This window comes from Macaca thibetana, chromosome 4 (assembly GCF_024542745.1).
Source record: "Macaca thibetana thibetana isolate TM-01 chromosome 4, ASM2454274v1, whole genome shotgun sequence".
Lineage (NCBI taxonomy): Eukaryota > Metazoa > Chordata > Mammalia > Primates > Cercopithecidae > Macaca > Macaca thibetana.
In genome coordinates this window covers 69,189,895-69,212,351 of record NC_065581.1, presented here as the reverse complement: position 1 = coordinate 69,212,351, position 22,457 = coordinate 69,189,895, and the positions used below count along the sequence as shown (strand labels likewise).

At 44.4% G+C, this 22,457-nt stretch overlaps 2 protein-coding genes and 1 pseudogene across 2 annotated transcripts in view; 2 read left to right on the top strand and 1 right to left on the bottom strand.

Annotated features, from left to right (window-relative positions):
- The window catches only part of RIMS1 (regulating synaptic membrane exocytosis 1), a 914,410-nt gene that overhangs the window by 575,288 nt on the left and 316,665 nt on the right, over positions 1-22,457 (bottom strand). The gene's annotated exons all lie outside the window — the stretch shown is intronic.
- Positions 4,972-6,068, top strand: LOC126953403 (B-cell CLL/lymphoma 7 protein family member C-like; annotated as a pseudogene).
- On the top strand, positions 6,072-7,365 carry LOC126952137 (uncharacterized protein K02A2.6-like). The gene is made up of 2 exons (XM_050786530.1): positions 6,072-6,840; positions 6,935-7,365. The coding sequence occupies exons 1-2, from the start codon at positions 6,340-6,342 to the stop codon at positions 6,938-6,940; spliced, it is 507 nt and encodes a 168-aa protein (XP_050642487.1). The 5' UTR covers positions 6,072-6,339; the 3' UTR covers positions 6,941-7,365.

The window sequence follows — 22,457 nt, the reverse complement described above, 5'->3', positions numbered from 1 at the left end:
TGAGCTCATAGAAGCATGCACTACTTTAAGGCATTTATTTCTAATGCAAATGTCTTTTTAAATTATAGTTTTGCATATCGGGACTTCCCTTGAAGTGCAGACTTATCATAAGTATGATAAAATAAATGGGATATTTGAATGTCTGCAGGTAAAAAACACAAAAACCTTTAGCCATTTAAAACATATTTTCTCTGTAGGGGGGAAAACACAATTGTCTGTGCATGCACGCACACACACACACACACACATATTCAGGCTGCACCTTTACCAAAAAAAATCTATTTCTGTGATGCATAAAGACAAGCTATCGTACATTGCTGGCAAATATATATATATATGTATACATATACATATATATACACATACGTGTGTGTGTGTGTGTGTATATATATATATGCACTTTTACTCTTAGACTCCTCCATCTCATCTGGCTATATTTTCCTCCTCCTTTGGATAAATAGAGTGCCCACCTTAGTATTTTACACAAATAATGCCTTCTATAATTTCTGCCTCATACATCAAAATTATCTCTTCCCTTTCATCCAAAATATTTGGGAAGAAAGTTTAAAGGACTGGTCAGAATGTGGATGGGTGTTGGCGTTCAATCAGGCTGGTGGAAAAAATATTAGAGATATTTACAGAGATAGACACAAATCTCCTTGGAAGGCCGAGAAGTTTGCATAACTTCAGTAATAGATCTGGCTGAAGGCAGCCTGGTCCCTTTACCTTTAGCTAAACAAATTAAAGTAGTAATAAAGGAAGGCAGAGTAGTTTACCTAGCTAGCTTGTTTACTCATATGAACTTCAGACTAACCTTTGAGGAACGGCGGGTGCTTAAGTGCTTTTTACTTGGGAAGTCCACAATGTCAATTACCCTCTAACAGTGTTGACCAAAGCCTTTGTTAATTAATCTTACTGAATAAATGTGAGTCTCACTAGCTGCTCTGTTTGCAGCACTCAAAGCCACAACTGTTTGCAGCACTCAGCAGGGAGTCTTTAAGTGGCACGGACACCCTCAGCTGGACTGGCAAAGCAGAATATCTGTGCGTCAGTTACTTCATTCGTCTGTCCTTGGGTCAGGGGTCTGCAAGGGACAGACCCCTCGCAACTGTGCCCCCGTGAGAGGACCGCTGCCACAGGTGGGGGTAAGAATAGGGAGAGAGGCAGCTGGTGGACAGATCATCCTCTTACATACATTTCAGTGTCATACTTTTATAGAGTACTTGCTTCAGATCCTACAATTTTCTACATTTTATATTAGCATGTAGAAAAAAAATCTGAAATTAGAAGTATTTGCAACAGCACCTAGAACTACATAAAAGACACTCAGTAAATATTTATTAGGTTAGTATTTGTGAAGTACATAAGTGAATAAAAAGCATATCCAAATGGAAAGGGAAAGTGTGCTTATTTGAGTGGCCCAGAATGATAGTGTTAGCAGAAATAATGAAGCTCTAATTCCAAGGTTGTCAACATTTGGCACATTCATTTTAAGTGTATCTCTCTTATAGATGCATTTTTTTTTTTATTTGTGACAAATGTTACCAGTATTTTACGTGGAAATATTAAGTCCTTTTCCCCTTGATGGAAAGCTTAAATATTTCAGAATTTGGTAACTTTCAATAATTTTAGAGATTATGCCTGTAAAATTCCACATTTTGCAGATGAGGAAACTGCTACTTAGTGGAAGAAACAAGGTTAGCACACGTGTCTCCCAAGCAACCGTCTTGGAATTTTTTAAAATGCTGACACAGGTCAACATGAAAACATAGAAATCACTATATTGGAGAAAGTAGTTTAAGGGGAAAAAAGTTCAAAATTAGGATTCTGAAACTCACCAAGAACATCTTATCGTTTACGAAATTTTGTTCAGGATTTGCACTCAATTCTTGGTGAGAGCTCACACATTGCCATCTCATTAGGGTCAGTCAATGGATATTAGATTTGTCCTTTTGGGGAGTATATATTTATGTCTTTCATTGAAGGATTAGTTATTTACTCCAGTTTTCTATGAATGGCCTGTTGGTTTTTATTGAATATATTAGCTTAATCTTTACCACTAGATTGCTGCCTCCTTCCAGCTCTAGTTGGCACCTTAAGCCCAAGTTTGCTTTAGTTCAAGTAAATGATTGGAGTGCAGCCTGTCCTGAAATGGGGAAGTTCCAAAGGATTTATCCCAGGAATGTGTCAAGGTTTATGCCCAGGGAACTAGGGATTTATGAATCTGGGAATTTATGCATATTGAACCATGGAATCTCCTACCCCATGATGATGCTGAAGAGTCACTCTAATTTAGCATCTCCCTTAGCTGAGTAGCAGAGCAGAGTTTCCAGGGCTGGGGATGGTAGTGTGTCCAGAATTGGTGAGTTATTGGTCTCACTGACTTCAAGAATGAAGTCACTGGCCCTCACGGTGAGTGTTACAGTTCTTAAAGGTGGTGTGTCCAGAGCTTCTTCCTTCAGATGTTCAGATGTGTCCAGAGTTTCTTCCTTCTGGTGGGTTTGTGGTCTCTCTGACTTCAGGAGTGAAGCCATAGACCTTCGCTGTGAGTGCTATAGCTCTTAAAGTTGGTACGTCTGGAGTTGTTCATTCCTCCCAATGGGTTCGTGGTTTTGCTGGCTTCAGGAGTGAATCTGGACCTTTGCAATGAGTGTTACAGCTCTTAAAGGTGGTGCGTCTGGAGTTGTTTGTTCCTCCCAGTGGGTCCGTGGTCTCACTGGCTTCAGGAGTGAAGCTGCAGACCTTTGCAGTGAGTGGTACAGCTCATGAAGGTAGTGTGGACCCAAAGAGTGAGCAGCAGCAAGACTTATTGCTAAGAGCAAAAGAACAAAGCTTCCACAGAGTGGAAGGGGACCCCAGCGGGTTGCTGCTGCTGGCTGGGGTGGCCAGCTTTTATTCCCTTATTTGGCCCCACCCACGTCCTGCTGATTGGTCCATTTTACAGAGTGCTGATTGGTGCATTTACAAACCTTTAGTTAGACACAGAGCATTGATTGTTGTGTTTACAATCCTTTAGCTAGACAGAAAAGTTCTCCAAGTCTCCACCGGACCCAGAAGCCCAGTTGGCTTCACCTCTCAATCCCCCCTCTAAACAGGATACCCAAACTGCTGTTGGGAATTGGCCGATGACTGAAACTAGGCCTCATAAAACTTAGAAACTAGGCCTCATATAGAAAAAATTAACACCAGGTGGCTCTGGATAGGGTCCCACCCTGCCTCAATAGGGTCCCACCCTGATAGGGTCCCACCCTGCCAATTCCGGGAAACAACTCATGGGGGTCCCACCCTGCCAATTCCGGGGGTCCCACCCTGCCTCGAAGTTCCCGGAATCAACAACTCCAGGAAAAAAAACCTCATAAGGTCCTGCTCTAACCAATTAGCATAAGACACCTTGCTCAGGCCATAGACAGACCCAATTACCACGCGCCTAAAGCTTTGTTTGAATTTCGCGCCCTAAGCTGTGTTTGAACTTGTATTTGCCTATATAAACAGCCTGTAACAAGCAGTCGGGGTTCCAGGGCCAACTTAGAGCTTGGGACCCTAGCGCGCTAGTAATAAATAACTCTCTGCTATGAATCTCATGTTGGTGATCCTTCGCGGCGACCCCTGCCCAGGAGGGAATCGACAGTTTGGTTCCAACATTTGGTGCATTGGCCGGGAAGTGGGGTTGTCCGAGGACCCCCGACCCATCCGGCGGAGACCCATCTGGCCCGGGCCACGGACTGCTGACTGAACGGACCTACCAGGTACTTTCGTTTTGTTCTGTCTGTCTTGCCGGCTAACTCTGAACTCTGGGGAGTACTCCTTCTGAATTAAGTGGGGAAGGGGGACAGACGTGTCCGGCACCTTCCCACTCACGCCCTGGGGGACACCCTGGCGGTAGTCTGGGAGAAGGCTAATGACTCGGTCAGCCTCCTCAAATCTGTAGGCAGGCCGCCCCTGCCGTCTGAATATTTTGTAATCTTGTGGCGCTACTCTCTGGCCACGCGGCTTCTCCTTACTTGTCTGGTCTTTGTTTTTGTTACTTTTGTTTTGTCCTTGTTATACGTGGACGAAATAAGACAGACGTTGACGACTCCTTTGTCTCTGACCCTGACTCACTTCCCTGACGTTCGGGCTCGAGCCCACAACCTCTCCATAGAAGTCCATAAGGGATGATGGCGAAAATTCTGCTCGTCCAAGTGGCCTACCCTCCATGTTGGGTGGCCCCGGGACGGAACACTTGACCTCCCAATTATCTTACAGGTTAAAGCAACAGTGATGGATCCTGGGCCACTCGGACACCCGGACCAGGTGGCCTACATAATTATTTGGGAGGATCTGGTCTGAAATCCTCCCTCTTGAGTGAAACCCTTCCTCCATTCCCCTTCCCCATCCCAATCTACCCTCCTTGCCTTAGAAGCCCCAAAGAATCGGAATCCGGACCCGCATAAGCCAGTCCTCCCAGATGAACCCCAGAGGGACCTCCTCCTTCTCGACCCCCTGCCTCCTCCACCTCAAAACCTCCTTCGGGGACCTCCACCTTACGCTTCACCCTTGCCCCCTGTCTTGTCCCCAGCTCTTTCCTCTACCGCATCGACCCCTACCCTTTCTCCAACTTCTCCCTCGGCCCCTCCCTCCACCCCATCTCCTCCTCCAGCCCCGCCCAAACTCACCCCTCGGACGCCGCCGCCGACACCTCCTCGTCTCCGCTTGCGGTGGACTGAGGACCCAGAAGGCCCTTCCACTTAGCAATCCTCCCTTTTTCCCCTCCGTACTGTCAGTCACACAGTCCAGTACTGGCCCTTCTCTGCCTCTGACCTCTATAACTGGAAGACCCATAACCCTTCCTTTTCCCAAGACTCTCAGGCCCTAACCTTGTTAATAGAATCCATTCTCCTCACCCACCAGCCCACCTGGGATAATTGCCAGCAACTCCTGCAGGTCCTCTTAACCACTGAAAAAGGCAGCGGGTCCTCTTGGAGGCCCGGAAAAATGTGCCAGGACCAGGAGGCCTCCCAACCCAACTTCCCAATAAAATAGACGAGGGATATCCCCTCACCCGCCCGGACTAGGACTATGAAACGGCACCAGGTAGGGAGAGTCTCCGAATCTATCGCCAGGCTCTGTTGGCGGGTCTCAAAGGGGCAGGAAAACGCCCCACAAATTTGGCCAAGATAAGAAAGAAACCCCTAAGGAAAGGGAAGCCAGGTTAGCGAAGGAACAGATAGAGCGAGAGGATCGTAAGAACCGAGTAAAGGATAAGCATTTAACAAAAATCCTGGTGGCAGTTGTGAGAGAGAAAGGACCAGGGAGAGAGGGAAAGAAGCGGAGGCGGCCAAAAGTGGAAAAAGACCAGTGTGCCTACTGCAAAGAACAGGGGACTCGCGGAGGCGTTAAGGACGAAAGAGGGCGCGGCCAACTCCCGGGGGGATGGCAGGCCGAGAGCGCGGCGCCCGGGCCTGGCGCCAAGCCTGAGCCCGCCAGACGGGAGGCGGCCCCGCCGCGGGCTCGGCTCCGGCCCCAGCCCCGCCAGCATGGCCGGCCGGACCGTACGGGCCGAGACCCGGAGCCGGGCCAAAGATAACATCAAGAAGGTAATGGCGACCATCGAGAAGGTCCGGAAATGGAAGAAGCAATGAGTGACTGTGGGCGACACTTCCCTTCGTATCTTCAAGTGAGTGCCAGTGGTGGACCCCCAGGAGGAGGAGCGAAGGCGGGCAGGTGGCGGGGCAAAGAGATCCCGTGGCCAGGAATGTCGGGGCAGGGGCGCCAGTCCCCGAGGGGATGGCCCTCTCATCCTGCTGGATCTCAATGATGAGAACAGCAACCAGAGTTTCCATTCGGAAAGTTCCCTGCAAAAAGGCACAGAGCCCAGTCCTGAGGGCAGCCCCCAGCCCAGCCGCCCTGTGTCACCTGCCGGACCCCCAGAAGGGGTCCCTGAAGAGGCTCAGCCCCCACGGCTGGGCCAAGAGAAAAATCCCGGGGGCATAACTGCTGGCAGCACTGACGAACCCCCAATGCTGACCAAGGAGGCCCTGGCAATGATCCAGCAGATGCATGCCTGGACACACTTGAGTAGTCGAAAAGCTAAAATTACTGATTAAAAAAACTGACTTTCTAATCCCAAAGACAAGTACCCTCGTAGAACAAGTGACATCTGCCTGTAAGGTCTGTCAGCAGGTAAACGCTGGGGCTACCCGAGTGCCAGAAAGGAAACGAACTCGTGATAACCGCCCAGGAGTCTATTGGGAAATAGACTTCACTGAAGTAAAACCTCACTATGCTGGATATAAGTACTTACTGGTGTTTGTAGATACCTTTTCAGGATGGGTAGAAGCCTACCCCACCCGGCAAGAAATGGCACACATAGTAGCCAAGAACATTTTGGAAGAAATCTTTCCTAGATTCGGACTTCCCAAGGTAATTAGGTCAGATAACGGGCCGGCCTTCGTTTCTCAGGTAAGTCAGGGGCTCGCCAGGATATTGGGGATTAATTGGAAATTACATTGTGCCTATAGACCCCAGAGCTCAGGACAGGTAGAAAGAATGAATAGAACAATAAAAGAGACCCTTACTAAATTGACCTTAGAGACTGGTTTAAAAGATTGGAGACGCCTCCTATCCTTAGCTCTGTTAAGGGCCCGGAATACACCTAACCGTTTTGGGCTCACTCCATATGAAATCCTCTACGGAGGACCTCCCCCTTTGTCAACCTTGCTTAATTCCTTCTCCCCCTCCGATCCTAAGACTGACCTACAGGCCCGGCTAAAAGGACTCCAAGCAGTACAGGCCCAAATCTGGGCCCCCTTGGCAGAACTGTACCAACCAGGACATCCACAGACCAGTCACCCCTTCCAGGTAGGAGACTCTGTCTACGTTAGACGGCATCGCACTCAAGGACTAGAGCCTCGGTGGAAAGGACCCTACATTGTTCTCCTGACCACACCCACAGCCATAAAGGTTGACGGAATCTCCACTTAGATCCACGCATCCCACGCCAAGGCTGCTCCAGAGACGTCCAGACCAACACCACTTAAGACATGGAAACTCCGACGCTCCGCAGACCCGCTCAAGATAAGACTCTCTCGTATCTAACTCCTTGCTTATTGTTTGCCCTTCTTCCCTGCGCCGTCTCTAGTGTAGTTTTTGACGCTAACCCCCCACCGGCCATTTAGCCTGACCTGACAGATAATTAATTTTAGTAATCAAGAGGTCTTAAATAAGACCTCCGAGAATACTCCTATAAAGACTTAGTTTCCAGACCTCTATTTCAACCTAAAAAAAAAAAAAAAAATAGCAGGAAAGATAAAAGACACAGGCCCCCGGTTTACTGGTCCCACAGGAGTCCTATTAAGGACTCCTCAGGATAGACAAGAATAAAAAGGACAGGCTAGAAAAATGTCCATCAGCCGGAACAGGTTTTATGCCTGTCCCGGATGCAAGACAGAACCAATAAAAAAAACTTGTAGAAATCTGACTCACTTGTATTGCAAAAACTGGTCCTGTGTAACTACTAATAATAAAAAGTAAAAATAAGCCACAAAACCTTAGTATATAACTATGCCCTTTGTCCAGCCCTGTACCACAACCCGATATTCAGAAAATTGCAACCTAGTTCGCATCAAGTTTAAAGATGCGGCAAAATCTGATAACAGATAGATAACAACAAGATTAATATAAGGTCTCTATTTATACCAGCACAACCCGCCTAAAATTCCCCTCCAAATCAGACTATTAGTCAATCCAGACACTGCCCCTGTTGCAGTAAAGCCAAACGAGGTTTTATTAAAAGCTAGAAAGCCCCCGGTTTCCATATCGGAGAAGCCCCAACTAAAAGCTCCTCAAAGCACTTCCCCGCCCTTAATCTCCCTCACCCTCGCCGACATATTAAGAATTAAGGTAGCGGCTAAAGTTAAGACCGGGACAGCAGCCCTAGTGCATAGTAACCATCATCTGCAACAACTTAAAGTAGCCATAGATAAAAACCTTAAAGCCATAGAACAATCTATCACAAAACTTAAAGAGTCCTTGACTTCTCTGTCTGAAATTATATTACAAAACCGACAAGGACTAGAAATTGTCTTTCTAAAAGAGGGCGGGTTCTGTGCAGCCCTAAAAGAGCAATGTTGTTTTTATGCAGATCATTCAAGAATAGTTAAAAATTCTATGGCAAAACTAAAAAAAGATTAGACAAGAAAAAAAAAAAGAAAAAATCTCAACAAAGTTAGTTTAAAAATTAGTACGACCAATCCCCTTGGCTTAGCACCCTAATCTCCACCATCTTAAGACCCCTCATCCTGCTCACGCTCATCCTGACTTTCAGGCCATGCATACTCAACCACTTACTCACCCTTATTAAAAATAGATTACATGCTATGGTTCTGACCCAACAATACCAGACCCTCAGGACTGAAAAAGAGGCTCAAGATTGAGCCTCTGACACAAAAAGAGGAGGGAATGAAACTAGGCCTCATAAAACTTAGAAACTAGGCCTCATATAGAAAAAATTAACACCAGGTGGCTCTGGATAGGGTCCCACCCTGCCTCAATAGGGTCCCACCCTGATAGGGTCCCACCCTGCCAATTCTGGGAAACAACCTCATGGGGTCCCACCCTGCCAATTCCGGGGGTCCCACCCTGCCTCGAAGTTCCCGGAATCAACAACTCCAGGAAAAAAAACCTCATAAGGTCCTGCTCTAACCAATTAGCATAAGACACCTTGCTCAGGCCATAGACAGACCCAATTACCACGCGCCTAAAGCTTTGTTTGAATTTCGCGCCCTAAGCTGTGTTTGAACTTGTATTTGCCTATATAAACAGCCTGTAACAAGCAGTCGGGGTCCCAGGGCCAACTTAGAGCTTGGGACCCTAGCGCGCTAGTAATAAATAACTCTCTGCTATGAATCTCGTGTCGGTGATCCTTCGCGGCGACCCCTGCCCAGGAGGGAATCGACAGTTCGGTTCCAACATGACCACTCTAGCTACTTCCTGCTGGATAAGGGCAAAGAAGGGGCCCTGCAGTTGTAGTGTCCTCCAGAGGGGAACTCTTTAGGCCAGTGAAAGGGCCAGTGGGTTGGTCCAGGGGTCCTCAGTAGAAGTTGTTAGTTGAGCTCATTTGGGATTCCATTTGTAAGAGCCTCTGTAGCTTGATGGCCTCAATTCTAGAGGAAACAAACTTGACAAGGAGGTTAAAAATATGCCCGAAGGTAAGTAATAGCAAGATGGCTGCCACGGGACCTAGAAAGGGGAGAAGCCATGTTGCCCAACTCCAGAGGTTGGTATAAGAGTTTGAAAATCGTCTGATTTCAGAAGCCTCTTCCTGCAAATGCCAGGCAGCATCTCATACTATCCATGACTGGTTAGTGTAAAAACAACACTCTTCCCCTAAGAAGGTGCAGAGTCCTCCTTTCTCAGTAGTGAGGAGGTCTAGGCCTAGGAGGTTTTGGAGAGTCACTGCTCCCAAAGAATTTATTTGGGATTGTAGAGTAAGGATTGCCAAGACCAGCTCGGTCGGGGAGAGCCTAACCCAGCGGTGCTAGAGGAATTCAAGACACACAGAAATATAGAGGTGTGAAGTGGGAAACCAGGGGTCTCACAGCCTTCAGAGTTGAGAGCCCTGTATAGAGATTTACCCACACATTTATTAACAGCAAACCAGTCATTTGCATTGTTTCTATAGATATTAAATGAACTAAAAGTATCCCTTATGGGAAACAAAGGGATGGGCTGAATTAAAGGAATAGGTTGGGCTAGTTAGCTGCAGCAGGAACATGCCCTTAAGGCACAGATCACTCATGCTGTTGTTTGTGGCTTAAGAATGCCTTTAAGCAGTTTTCTGCCCTGGGCGGGCCAGGTGTTCCTTGCCCTCATTCCTGTAAACCCACAACCTTCCAGCATGGGTGTTAGAACCATTATGAACATGTTACAGTGCTGCAGAGATTTTGTTTATGGCCAGTCTTGGGGCCAGTTTATGGCCAGATTTTGGGGGGCTTGCTCCCAACAAGGATAGATTTCGTTATTTCTTGCAAACTGTCAGAGAAATCCTTTGAGAGTGTGTGGTAGTAGGATAATGAAGTAGATAAACTGGCTTTTCTGGTTCCTGTAGCAGTAGCCATTTCTAACCCTATAAGTAGGGGTATTAGTTGTATGGCTCTGTGCTGATGGACTTGAGCTTTGAGAGATACTGATAGGGTCTGATTTCCACAAGATTAGAAGTTAGGATAATAAATGTTTACACTGTTAACTTTTAGCAAACTTTACTTTTGTTGAAAACCTTGTAAGTTTGTGATTTCAGTTATTCCTTGCTATTAATAAGACCTTGTTCAGTCTATGTTAACTTAAAATTGGTATAGATGGCTCCTTCCTGATTCTGTAGGTACTTTAAGGTTTGACTGAGTGCAAACAGCTTGCACATTTGAGCAGACCAATTATTAGGCAATTCTCCTAACTCTGCTTCTACAAGAGTTTCCTTATCATTTACTGAATACCCATTGTGTCTTTCTTCCTTGATCACCTGGGAGGAACCATTTATCATCCTGTCCTGAAGGGAGTTCCTCCTAGATCTGGTTGGAACTTTATATGGTAATTAATTAAGATTTACATCCCCTGTTAGGAAACCTGCTGGGTTAAGGATTTTTGATGGGAAGGCTACAGGTTGTCAGTGGTCTCAGTGCTTTCGGGCTATACCTTTGTTTACAGTGACAAACATGGTGGTATTGGAGTGTTATAGGGTTACAGAGCAGACCTTCAATTATCAATTATAGGTTTTAAATTTACCCTCGCTTTTAAAGGAATAGGGTACACTGTTTTTTCTTTACTACTTCTATCTCTCTTTCTCTTTGACTTCTTTTGTCTCTTCCTCTCTCTGTCTCTCTGACTTTCTGTCTCTCTGTCTCTTCCACTCTGTCTCCTTCTCTTTGACTTCCTTTCTCTTTCTCTGTCTCTCTGTCTTTTCCTCTCTCTTTCTCTCTGTCTCTGAATTTCTGTCTCTTTCTCTCTCTCCTTCTGTTTCGGACTTTGTCTCTCTCTTTCTCTCTGCTGGTCTTTCCCTGCCTCTGCCAGTCACTTATGCTGCCGTTCTCCCCTCTCTTTCCCCTTTTTGATGGCTTCAGCAATGTAAGACTGCCACTTCCTTGGGTTTTTGCATGAGTGCAATAACTCCGTGGTATCCCTGTGGTATTTAATGGGGGTTCCCCCAGAGGTCTAACCTGCTGTTCCTAGGGAGTTCCTAGAACTCCCTTTCTCTCCATATTGCAGCATAGGCATGTAGGATTAGATAAGCATACTTACTATTTGTATACACATTTATTCTTTTTCCCTTTACCAGTTCTAAGGCTTGGGTAAGTGCCACTAGTTCTCCTAATTGGGTGCTGGTCCCTGGGGGAAGAGGCTTACTTTCAAGTACAGTTACATCACTAACTATGGCATAACCTGCCCTTCATATCCCATTCTCCACAAATGAACTTCCATTGGTATAGAGGTTAGGGTCAGGATTAGCTAAGGGGACTTCTAAGAGATCATCTCAGCTGGCATAAGTCTAGACTATAATTTGTTGGCAGTCATGCTTGATTGGTTCCCCATCCTCTGGGAGAAAAGTGGCAGGGCTGAGAGCCATGCATGTGCATATTAGAAGCACCAGTCCCTCAAGGAGTAGTGCCTGGTATCTAATTAGGCAGTTGTCTATTAGCCATAAACTTCCTTTGGCACCTAGTATGCCATTTACATCTTGAGTAGTCCAGACTGTGAGATCCTTTCCTTGTATTATTTTGATAGCCTCTGACACTAAGATAGCCACCTTTGCAACTACCCTTAAACAGTGAGGCCAGCCTTTTGCTACTACATCAATTTCCTTACTTAGGTATGCTACTGATGTGGGGTTGTCCCACGAGTCTGAGTTAGGATTCCAAGAGTTATTCCTGCTCTCCCTGTGACATATAAAGAGAAGTTTTCTCCTGTTGGAAGGCTTAAGGCTGGAGCTTGAGTTTGTTCCGTCCAATGCCCAGACTTCAGGGTTGATTCCCTTCTCAAGTAGGGGAAAACAAATGGGTAACATCGATCGATCCCCATATTCATGTAGATAATAGCTCCAGGTTTGGCTAATATGTCCCTCCCTAATAAGGGTGTGGGACTTTCAGGCATAACAAGAAACACGTGTGAAAAGAGCAAAGTGTCCCAATTACAACTGAGGAGGTGGGAGAAATACCTATTTACAGGCTGTCCCAGGATTCCTCGGATGTTAACAGACCTTGAGGACAGTAGTCTGGGACAGGAGATTAACACTGAGAAGGCCACACTAGTGTCCAGGAGGAAGTCAATTTCCTGGCTTTCAATGGTTGAATGTACCCAGGACTCAGTGAGGGTGATGACATGAGCTGGCGCTTGCCCCAGGCACTCTCAGTCCTGCTGTTGGATCATCTGGTTGGGGGGCTTCTGACCCAGAGAAACTTTATCCTCTGGGGCAGTGTCCTCTAGGGCAGTGAACCTTTGTCCTCTGGGGCAGTGCACTACCTATTGCCTCAGCATAGCAGACATGGATGAGGGGGCAGCTTGCTTCTCCTTGGACAATTTTTTTAAAGTGTCCTAGTAAACCACTCTGATAACAAGCCCTACCAGGTAACTGGCCTGCTCCATTTTCTGTCCTCTTTTAACCACCAAGGTTTGTTTGTCTGAGGGCCATAACTAAGGCTGCGGCCTTTCTCTGATCTCGCTTTTCCTTTTGGGCCTGTTCCTCTTGGTCCCTATTATAGAACACCAAGGTTGCCAGGCTTAATAATGCCTCTAGATTTTGTTCAGGGCCCAGGGCTAACTTTTGGAGCTTTCTCCTGATATCTGTGGCTGATTGAGTAATAAACTTATCTTTTAGGATCAATTGACCCTCTAGTGAGTAGGGTGACAGGGGAGTATATTTTCTTAAGGCCTCCCATAACCGCAGGAGGAAGGCAGAAGGATTTTCTTCCTTTCCCTGAGTTATAGTAGACGTCATTGAATAATTCATGGGCTTTTTCCTAATTCTCCTTAGTCCTTCTAGAAGACAGGTCAGCAGATGTTTACGACTCCAGTCCCCATGATCTGAGTCTAGATCCCAGTGGGGATCCACACTGGGAATGACTTGCTGACCGGTAGGGAATTTGTCCCTTTCTTTGGCTGTCATTCTATCATTTACTTGACTAAGATACCAGGTATCTCCAAACTCTCCAGCTGCAGCTAAAGCCGCATTCTTTTCGTTAAAGGCCACTGTTTGATCTAACAATAGCATGACATCTCTCCAAGTGAGATAGAAGGTTTGCTCTAGACCCTGTAGGACATCTATATACCTATCAGGATCATCTGAAAACTTCCCCACGTCTGCCTTGATCTGCTTTAAATCAAAGAGGGAGAAGGGGACAGGTACCTGGGTAGGGCCAAATTCCCCTCCCCCTACAGCTTGAAGGGGACATAACTGATAGCCTGCAGGGTTTTGGGGTCCTTTGGAGATTTCTTTGCTTATTTCCTTCTGGGTGGGGGAGATTAGAGGAGGCTTATCGTTAATAGGAAGGGGAACTATAGGGACGCTAGGATATGGAGGTAAGCTGAGAGGTCCTCCTGTGGGATATAAATTGTAAGCTTTGCATAGTTATGTATTCTCCTTCAATGAAAAGAAAGCTTGGACATAAGGTATTTCACTCCATTTGCCTTCCGTCTTACAGAAAAGGTCAAGCTGCAGGATAGTATTGTAATTTCTACTTCCCTCAGGTGGCCATTTTTCCCCATCAGAGAGAGAATATTGGGGCCAAGCCATAGTGCAGAAAAAAGTGAGCCGCCTCTTTTTCAGGGTTTGAGGGTCAAATTGGTCCCAATGGCTTAGGATGCATTTCAAGGGTGAGCCTGTTGATGCCTGAGTGTTTCCCATCTGAAGGACAAAACCTCCTGCAGTTTTGGTTTGTTTGTTTCTCCCCCTGCCCAAGAACCTGCAACGGTCCCTGGACCTGCTGATCAGAATAGTTGTGCTCACCAACGCAGCAGCAGAAACACTAGTTTTCCTCCTAGACCACAAGGAAGACCGAGGAAGGTCGGATTTAGTGGCGCTTACCGATGCATTCTCGAAAACCTGCACCCTTGCCTGTCCTCCTAGACCACAAAGAGGACTGAGAAAAATCAGATTTAGGGGTCCTTACCAACACATTCTCGAAAACCTGTTACAGTCCTAAGTGCTCTTCTCTTAGTATTGGGACTTTACTCATGTCCTATAAAGATGTTATGCCCCAAAATGAAGTGGAGGGCCATACCCTGAGGGAGGGTAGGGATCTTCAGAGTTGGAAAAGTGATGCCTTTTGTCCTCACCTATATGAATAGGAAAGATAACAATTTCTGAGGCTCCCCATATCCTAGCTTCAGGAATAGCTTCTGTTAGGCCTGCTTATCTGAGGAAGGATCCTAAAATTCCAGATAGTCACCCTAAGATGGGGCTTTGGGCAAAAACTATGTCTTTCTGATTGCTGATCCTGGGTGCTTAATGAAGGTAACAGAGTCCTGAAGTTTATACTAGAAAACATTCTTATAAGAGAAACTAGAAAAGCACCAGAGACAGGGAGTGGTTTTTAGAAGTGGGAGTAGCCTCAGAGAAAAGAGGCGAGAGGAAGTTTGTCTGACAAGCATGAGGACCCAGGAGGCAAGGGTCAGGATAGATAGGATAGAGTCATGGGCGACATGACTTTGAGAGTTCCGATCATGGCCGCAGGGTCAACCAACTTGTTGTTGGGACTCTGGAGCTGAATGGCTTTCCTCTCTTTAGACCCTCTACTCAGCCCAGAAGTACAGGAAAAGTGGAAGCTGGTTCCAGGCAAACCAACATTCCCAACTCCGAAGAGTCGGGGGTTGTTAGAGAGGCCTTTCCCAGAAAGCCTGACACCCGTGTCTTTAGTCCAGTGGCTGTGCTAGTCACTTTTAACTGGTTGAGAGGTGCCTGGTATTTTGCCCCCAAATTCTAGCAAGTGAAAGGGGTCCAATGGTACTCACTGCTTGGTGATTGTCCTTTTGTGGTCACCAAAATGTGTCTGGAATTGGTGGGTTCTTGGTCTTGCTGACTTCAAGAATGACGTGTGGACCCTCGCGGTGAGTGTTACAGTTCTTAAAGATGGGTGTCCTGAGTTTGTTCCTTCAGACGTTCAGATGTGTACAGAGTTTCTTCCTTCTGGTGGGTGCGTGGTCTCACTGACTTCAGCACTGAAGCCTCAGACCTTCACCGTGAGTGTTACAGCTCTTAAAAGTGGCATGTCTGGAGTTGTTCATTCCTCCCTGTGGGTTTGTGGTCTTGCTGGCTTCAGGAGTGAAGCTGCAGACCTTTGCAGTGTTATAGCTCTTTAAGATGGTGTGTCTGGAGTTGTTCATTCCTCCCGGTGGGTTCGTGGTCTCGCTGGCTTCAGGAGTGAAGTTGCAGACCTTCACAGTGAGTGTTACAGCTCATAAAGGTGGACCTACAGAGTGAGCAGCAGCAAGATTTATTGTGAAGAGTGAAAGAGCGAAGCTTTCACAGCATGGAAGGGGACCCAAGCAGGTTGCGGCTGCTGGCTTGGGTGGCCAGTTTTCATTCTCTTATTTGCCCTGCCCACATCCTGCTGATTGTTCCATTTTACAGAGAACTGATTGGTTCATTTTACAGAGTGCTGATTGGTCCATTTCACAGAGTGCTGATTGGTCCATTTTACAGAGCACTGATTGGTCCATTTTACAGAGTGCTGATTGGTCTATTTTTACAGAGTGCTGACTGGTGCATTTATAAACCTTTAGCTAGACACAGAGCACTGATTGGTGTGTTTACAATCCTTTAACTCGACAGAAAATTTCTCCAAGTCCCCACCCAACCCAGACACCCAGCGGGCTTCACCTCTCAGTAGTTCTATCCTTTATCTCCAGCTGTCCTCAAGGATACTTCTCTCTTCACATACTTATATTGCTTCCATAACTCTTGGCTTAAAGCAAAGATGAGTCTCCTGAAAAGGCACCCAAGATGGGGGAAGATGGCTAACAGCCTCAATCTCACTTTTTCCAGTTTAGAAACTGAGTTGGGGGAGACTTTTCAAGTGTTTGGTACCAAGCAGAATGGGAGATGGGGCACTGTGGACGTAGAAGTCTGACTTTCTTATCATCCGCTTGAAATTTTTTCACTTCTCTGTGGCTGTGGGAACTATTTCATCCTTATACTTGAGCTATAGTACATTACTGGTAAAAATCTCAGTGTTGGCTGGGTGTGGTGACTCACACCTGTAATCCCAGCACTTTGGGAAGTTGAGGCAGGCAGATCATGAGGTTAGGAGATTGAGACCTTCCTGGCTAACAGTGAAACCCCATCTCTACTAAAAATACAAAAAATCTGCTAGGCATGGTGGCATGTGCCTGTAATCCCAGCTACTCGGGAGGCTGAGGCAGGAGAATTGTTTGAACCTGGGAGGCAGAGGTTGCAGTGAGCCGAGATTGTGCCACTGCACTCTAGCCTGGGTGACAGAGTGAGACACTCAGTGTTATGTTTGTTTTTGGTTTTCTGTGCTGAGGGGATGTCAGGGAGCAAAGCCAGTTTGCTCCTATGTTGCCATTTTGGAAATAGCAATTTGTGAGGCTTGCCACGATTAAAAGTTTCCCGAGGCCTTCCAAACCATGTTTCTTGTACAGCCTATGGAAACTTGAGCCAACTAAACCTTCCTTTTTTTATAAATTACCCAGTCTCAGGTAGTTATTTATAGCAGTGCAAGAACAAACTAATACAGAAAATTGGTACTAGGAGCGGGGCATTGCTATAAAGATACTTGAAAATGTGGAAATAGCTTTGGAACTGGGTAATGTTCAGAGGCTGGAACAGTTTGGAGGGCTCAAAAGAAGACAGGAAAATGAAGAAAAGTTTGGAACTTCCTAAGTGTCTTCTTGAATGATCAAAATGCTGATAGTGATCTGTACAGAGATGGCCAGGCTGATGAGGTTTCAGATGGAGATGAGCAAATTATTGGGAACTGGAGCTAAGGTCATTTTTGTTATGCACTAGCAAACAACCCAGTGGCATTGTGCCCCTGCTCTAGGGATCTGTGGAACTTTGAACTTGAGAGTGATAATTTAGGATATCCGGTGGAAGAAATTTCTAAGCAGTATAGTGTTCAAGATGTGGCCTGGTTGCTTCTAAAAACCTATGCACACATGTGGAAACAAAGAAATGACCTGAAACTGGAACTTACATTTAAAAGGGAAGCAGAGTGTAAAAGTTTGTAAAATTCATAGCTTGGCCACGTGTTAGAAAAGAAAACCCCATTTTCAGGGAAAGAATTGAAGCAGGATGCAGAAATTGGCATAACTAAAAGGAAGGCAAAGAGCAATAGCTAAGACAATGGGAAAAAGGCCCTGAAAATACTTCAGAGACCTCAGCAGCAGCCCCTCCAATCACAGGCCTGGAGGTCTAGGAGGGAAGAATAATTTCATAGGCCAGGCCCAGGGATGTGCTGCAGTGTGCAGCCTCCTCATAGTTTGTACCATCCACCTAGAAAAGCCACAGGCACTCAACAGAAGCCTAGGAAAATAGCCATGGGAACTTTCCCTGCAAAGTCTCAGGGGCAGAGCTGCCCAAGGTCTTGGAAGCCCACCCCTTGCACAGTGTGCCCTGGATGTAAGGCATGTAGTCAAAGGAGATTGTTTTGGAGTTTTAAGATTTAATGGCTGTCCTCCTAGGTTTTGGACTTGCCTGAGGCCTGTAGCCCCTTTCTTTTGGCTGATTTTTGCCTTTTGGAATTGGAGTATTTACCCAATGCCTGTATCTCTATTATACCTTGGAAGTAACTAACTTGTTTTTTATTTAACAGGCTCATAAGCAGAACAGACTTGTCTTGTCTCAGATGAGACTTTGGACTATGGACTTTTGAGTTAAGAACTTGGGGGACTGTTAAGAAAGGATGATTGTATTTGCAATGTGAGAAGAACATGAGGTTTTGGAGGGGTCAGGGTGGAAAAACATGGTTTGGATTTCTGTCCCTACTCAAATCACATGTCAGATTATAATCCCCAGTGTTGGAGGAGGTGCCTGATAGGAGGTAATTGAATCATGGGGGTAGATTTTCCCCATGCTGTTCTTGTGATAATGAGCAAATTCTCATGAGATCTGGTTGTTTAAAAGTATATAGCACCTCCACCTTCTCTCTTGTCCTCCTTATCTTGCCTTGTAAGACATGCCTGCTTCCCCTTCACCTTCTGCCATGAGTCTAAGTTTCCTGAGGCCTCCCCAGAAGCAGAAGCCTACAGGACCTGCAGAAACATGAGCCAATTAAACCTCTTTTCTTTGTAAATTACCCAATCTAAGGCATTTCTTTATAAGAGTGTGAGAACAGATGGACACAGAAAATCAACAATAGATAATGGGTACTACTAGAGAGGATAGGGAAGAGGGGTAAGGGCTGAAAAACTACCTATTGTACATAGTGCTCACTACCTGGATGTTGGGATCATTCTTACCCCAAACCTCAGTGTCACACAAAATACCCATGTAACTAAACTGCACATGTACTCTACGAATCTAACATAAAAGTTGAAATTAAGAAAAACAAATAATCCAATAAAAATGGGCAAAAGATCTGAAAAAATACTTCTCAAAAGAAGACATATGAATGGCCAACAGGTATGTGAAAAACTGCTCAACAGCTCTAACCATCAGAGAAATGCAAATCAGTGTCAGAATGAGATATCATTTTACCTCAGTTAAAATGACTTGTATCTAAAAGACAGGCAATAATAGATGCTGTGAGGATATGGAGAAGGGAAAACCCTAGTATACTGTTGGTAGGAATGTAAATTAGTACAGCCACTATGGATAATGGTCTAGAAGTTTCTCAAGAAAGCTAAAACTAGAATTACCATATAATCCAGCAATTATACTACTGGGTATATGTCCAAAGGAAAGGAAATCCCAGGCTCAAAATATTGTCTGAACTCCCATGTTTATTGTAGCAATATTTACAATCAAAATATGAAATCAATGTAAGTGCCCATCAACATGTGAATGGATGAAGAAAATGTGATATGTATACACAAGGGAATATTAGTCATAAGAAGAATGAAATCCTATCATTTTCTGCAAAATACGTGGAACTGGAGGCCATTATAATAAGTAAAATAACCCAAACCCAGAGAAACAAATAGCACATGTTCTCACTCACATGTGGGAGGTTAAAAAGTGAATTTCTTGAAGACAGACATTAGGATGGTGGTTAGCCGAGGTCAGAAAGGGTAGGAAGGAGAGAGGGATAAAGAGGGAAAAAAATAAATATACTTTTTACCACTAAATTGTACACTTAAAAATCATAAAGAAGATAAATTACATATGTATATTTACTTGAATTATAAATAAACAAATGAATAAATAAATAAAGTTTTGCCCTGAAAATAGTAGTCCAGTTTTTAATTGACAGTGGACCCAATTTAGAAAAGTTGGAATTAATTTTATGTAATAGTGATTTAAAATCTCTGTATGATCAGCAGGGAGAAAACACGTTTTATCCCAGAGGGGTTATGGTATCTTTGGCTCACAGATTATACCATATAAGCATCACTAGATGATCTACCTATTTGGGCAGTTTTATGCCCTAAGCTGTTATAAATATTGAAACTCACCTTTTCAAATCTGCTCCAATGCTCCTGTCATACTGAATGCTGACATGCAGTTTCACACTCTCATTTCATAAAGAATGAGGACATCAGAGCTTAAGGTGAATGCAAAGTTATAGCCAGGAGCCATAAATTCGATTTCTCTTAGTCCCCCATAATATTATTTTGTTTGTTTGCTTTAAGACAGCATCTTACTTTGTCACCAAGGCTAGAACACAGTGACATGATCTTGGCTCACTGCAGCCTTGAGCTCCTGGGCTCAAGTGATCCTCCTACTTCAGCCTCCTGAGTAGCTGGAACCACAGGCACGTGCTACCCTTTCTGGCTAATTTTTGTATTTTTTTGTAGAAATGGGGTTTTACCATGCTGCCTAGGCTGGTCTCAAACTCCTAGCTCAAGAAATCGATTTGCCTCAGCCTCCCAAAGTGTTAGAATTACAGGTGTGAGCCACTTGCCTGCCCCCCTTCCCATAATATTCTTTATAATATTCAACTCACAATGCTCACAAATAGTTGATTGAATGAACACAGATAGCAATGTAAAAGCCATAAATATGGTTGTTTAAGCTACTCCCATCCATCAGAACTTTCATATTTTAAATTTCACTTATTATCATTATTTTTGAGGCAGGGTCTGACTCTGTTGCCCTGGCTGGAGTGCAGTGGCACAATGTTTGCTCACTGCAACTTCCACCTCCCAGGCTCAAACCATCCTCCCACGTCAGCCTCCCAGTTAGCTGGCACCACAGGTGCATACCATCATGCCCAGTTAATTTTTTGTAGTTTTGGTAGAGATGGGGTTTCACCTTGTTGCCCAGGCTGGTCTCGAATTCCTGAGCTCAAGTAATCCTCCTGCTTTGGCCTCCCAAAGTGCTAGAATTACAGACATAAGCAACCGTGCTGGGCCAGAGCTTCCATATTCTATCACACAATTTGGAAGAGACAGGAAACAACTTTTTAATCTTTATAAGTCTAACTGCTTGTCCACACCAACTCTGGACTGGGATCAGATGTTGACTACTGGCTTTCTAAGAAAATATGGGGTGCTCTGCCTACACTTTGGTAACATCAAAAGACACCAATGAAATAGTACAAAAGAGATAAATACCTCCTGCTTCAGTGCTTCCATGATGTCAGTAATCCAACAGTGCACAACCTGCTTTCATGTTTTTCATTCTGAGTGTTCAAGTAAGAGTTTGGGTCTTAAACAATGAGTCTGTGGCAAAAAAAAAAAAGTACAATAAAGGTTAAAAAGTATTACTAAGGCTTCTCAACATTAAACTTCAATGAAAAGAGAAGATATACATATGATAAAAATTGAACTGACCTATCACATGCCCCCTTATAAATATGATCTTGACTCTTGCCAAAAAGTATATTAATAGATTGCTTCAGGGAAGATCTTTCCTGAGTCATACTTGCCCCAGCAAAGCAAAACACTTTTTTAAATTATGATTTTCATAAATATATAATATAGGGCAAAATGTGCCTTGGATTGGAGTATATAAATACTAAGTTACATTTTAAAAATCTGTGCACCTGCTCTGAAATGAGTGTATTCCTGAGAAAATTGACTTTGTTACAACTTATTAAAACATTTAACGAAAAAGCTTACATCACATGTGGAAATAATGGCCACTGCTCAGCATCTTTTTAATTGTAGTTATGTAGGTCTTAAGAAAGGTAAAATTTAATAATAGGATGCTATAAAATTGAGAATATGTGTAAAAGAATTAGTTAATATAGGGACTTTTAAGGAGATTTCAATGCAAAAATTATGATCTAAACAAACACTTTTCTGTGAATGAAAAGCTATCTGATGGGAATCTCTAAATACAAGGATAAGGAAAGTAACCAGACAGAAAAATTACATCAATGATTTACAAGGCATAAATTGAAACTACTATTATCTACCATAAAAATATACTGTAAGCTAAAACGACATACTAGAGACGAATCTTCCTATCATTTAAAAGCAAACTTTAAAAATAAATGAGTCAGGATTTTCACTTCCAGTCAAAGTAGACTAAAAAGGACAGGATTTACTCTGCCATCTGAAATTGTCACAAGACCAGACAAGATATCTGCAGAACAGTTTTCAGGACACCACCCGTCAGGTAACAAAAACCAATAATCTCTGAGAAATGACATGCAAGTGAGGGGATCCCTACAACTCCCTCAGGTCATTTCCTTGAGTGAATATATAGGATGCAGTGAAGGGAAGATTTAACCCAAGTGGACCCTAGCAGAATCTCAGAGTTGATGAGAGGGAAGTGAACATCCAGAGAGACACAACTAGAGTGTGTACAAGTAATGGAAAGGAGAGAACTGCACATGGGGACAACTCTGAAGATCTGCAGAGGGTCCTTTCAAATACCTAGCTGAGTGTACTAACACTTGTGTGTAAGAACTCTATGTAATGTTTGAAAAAGAATTGGAACAGTACCTGGTGGTCATGCAGGGCTTAAAACAGTACCCATACTCCCCAGCAGACTGAAAAAAAAAACCTCATAATTCTCAGGCCATTGAGTAAAGTACTCAGACTGGTCTTGAATAATAATGAAGAACAATTAGCCCTAGACTAACCACTGAAATGATCACATCTAAAAATATTATAAACACAACATGAAAGAATCCAGCTGTTTGCAATAACTTAGCTGTATCTCAGAACACAACTTACTTAGGAGTATTTATATGTATACAAAAATTTCCAGCACTCAGCAAGGCAGAATTCACAATGTCTGATACCTGATCAAAGGGCATACACAGAAACAGAAAAATATAACCCATAATGGGGAATCTCAACTAACCGAAACTGACTCGGAAATGATATCAATATTAGAATTAGCATACAAGATCATTAAA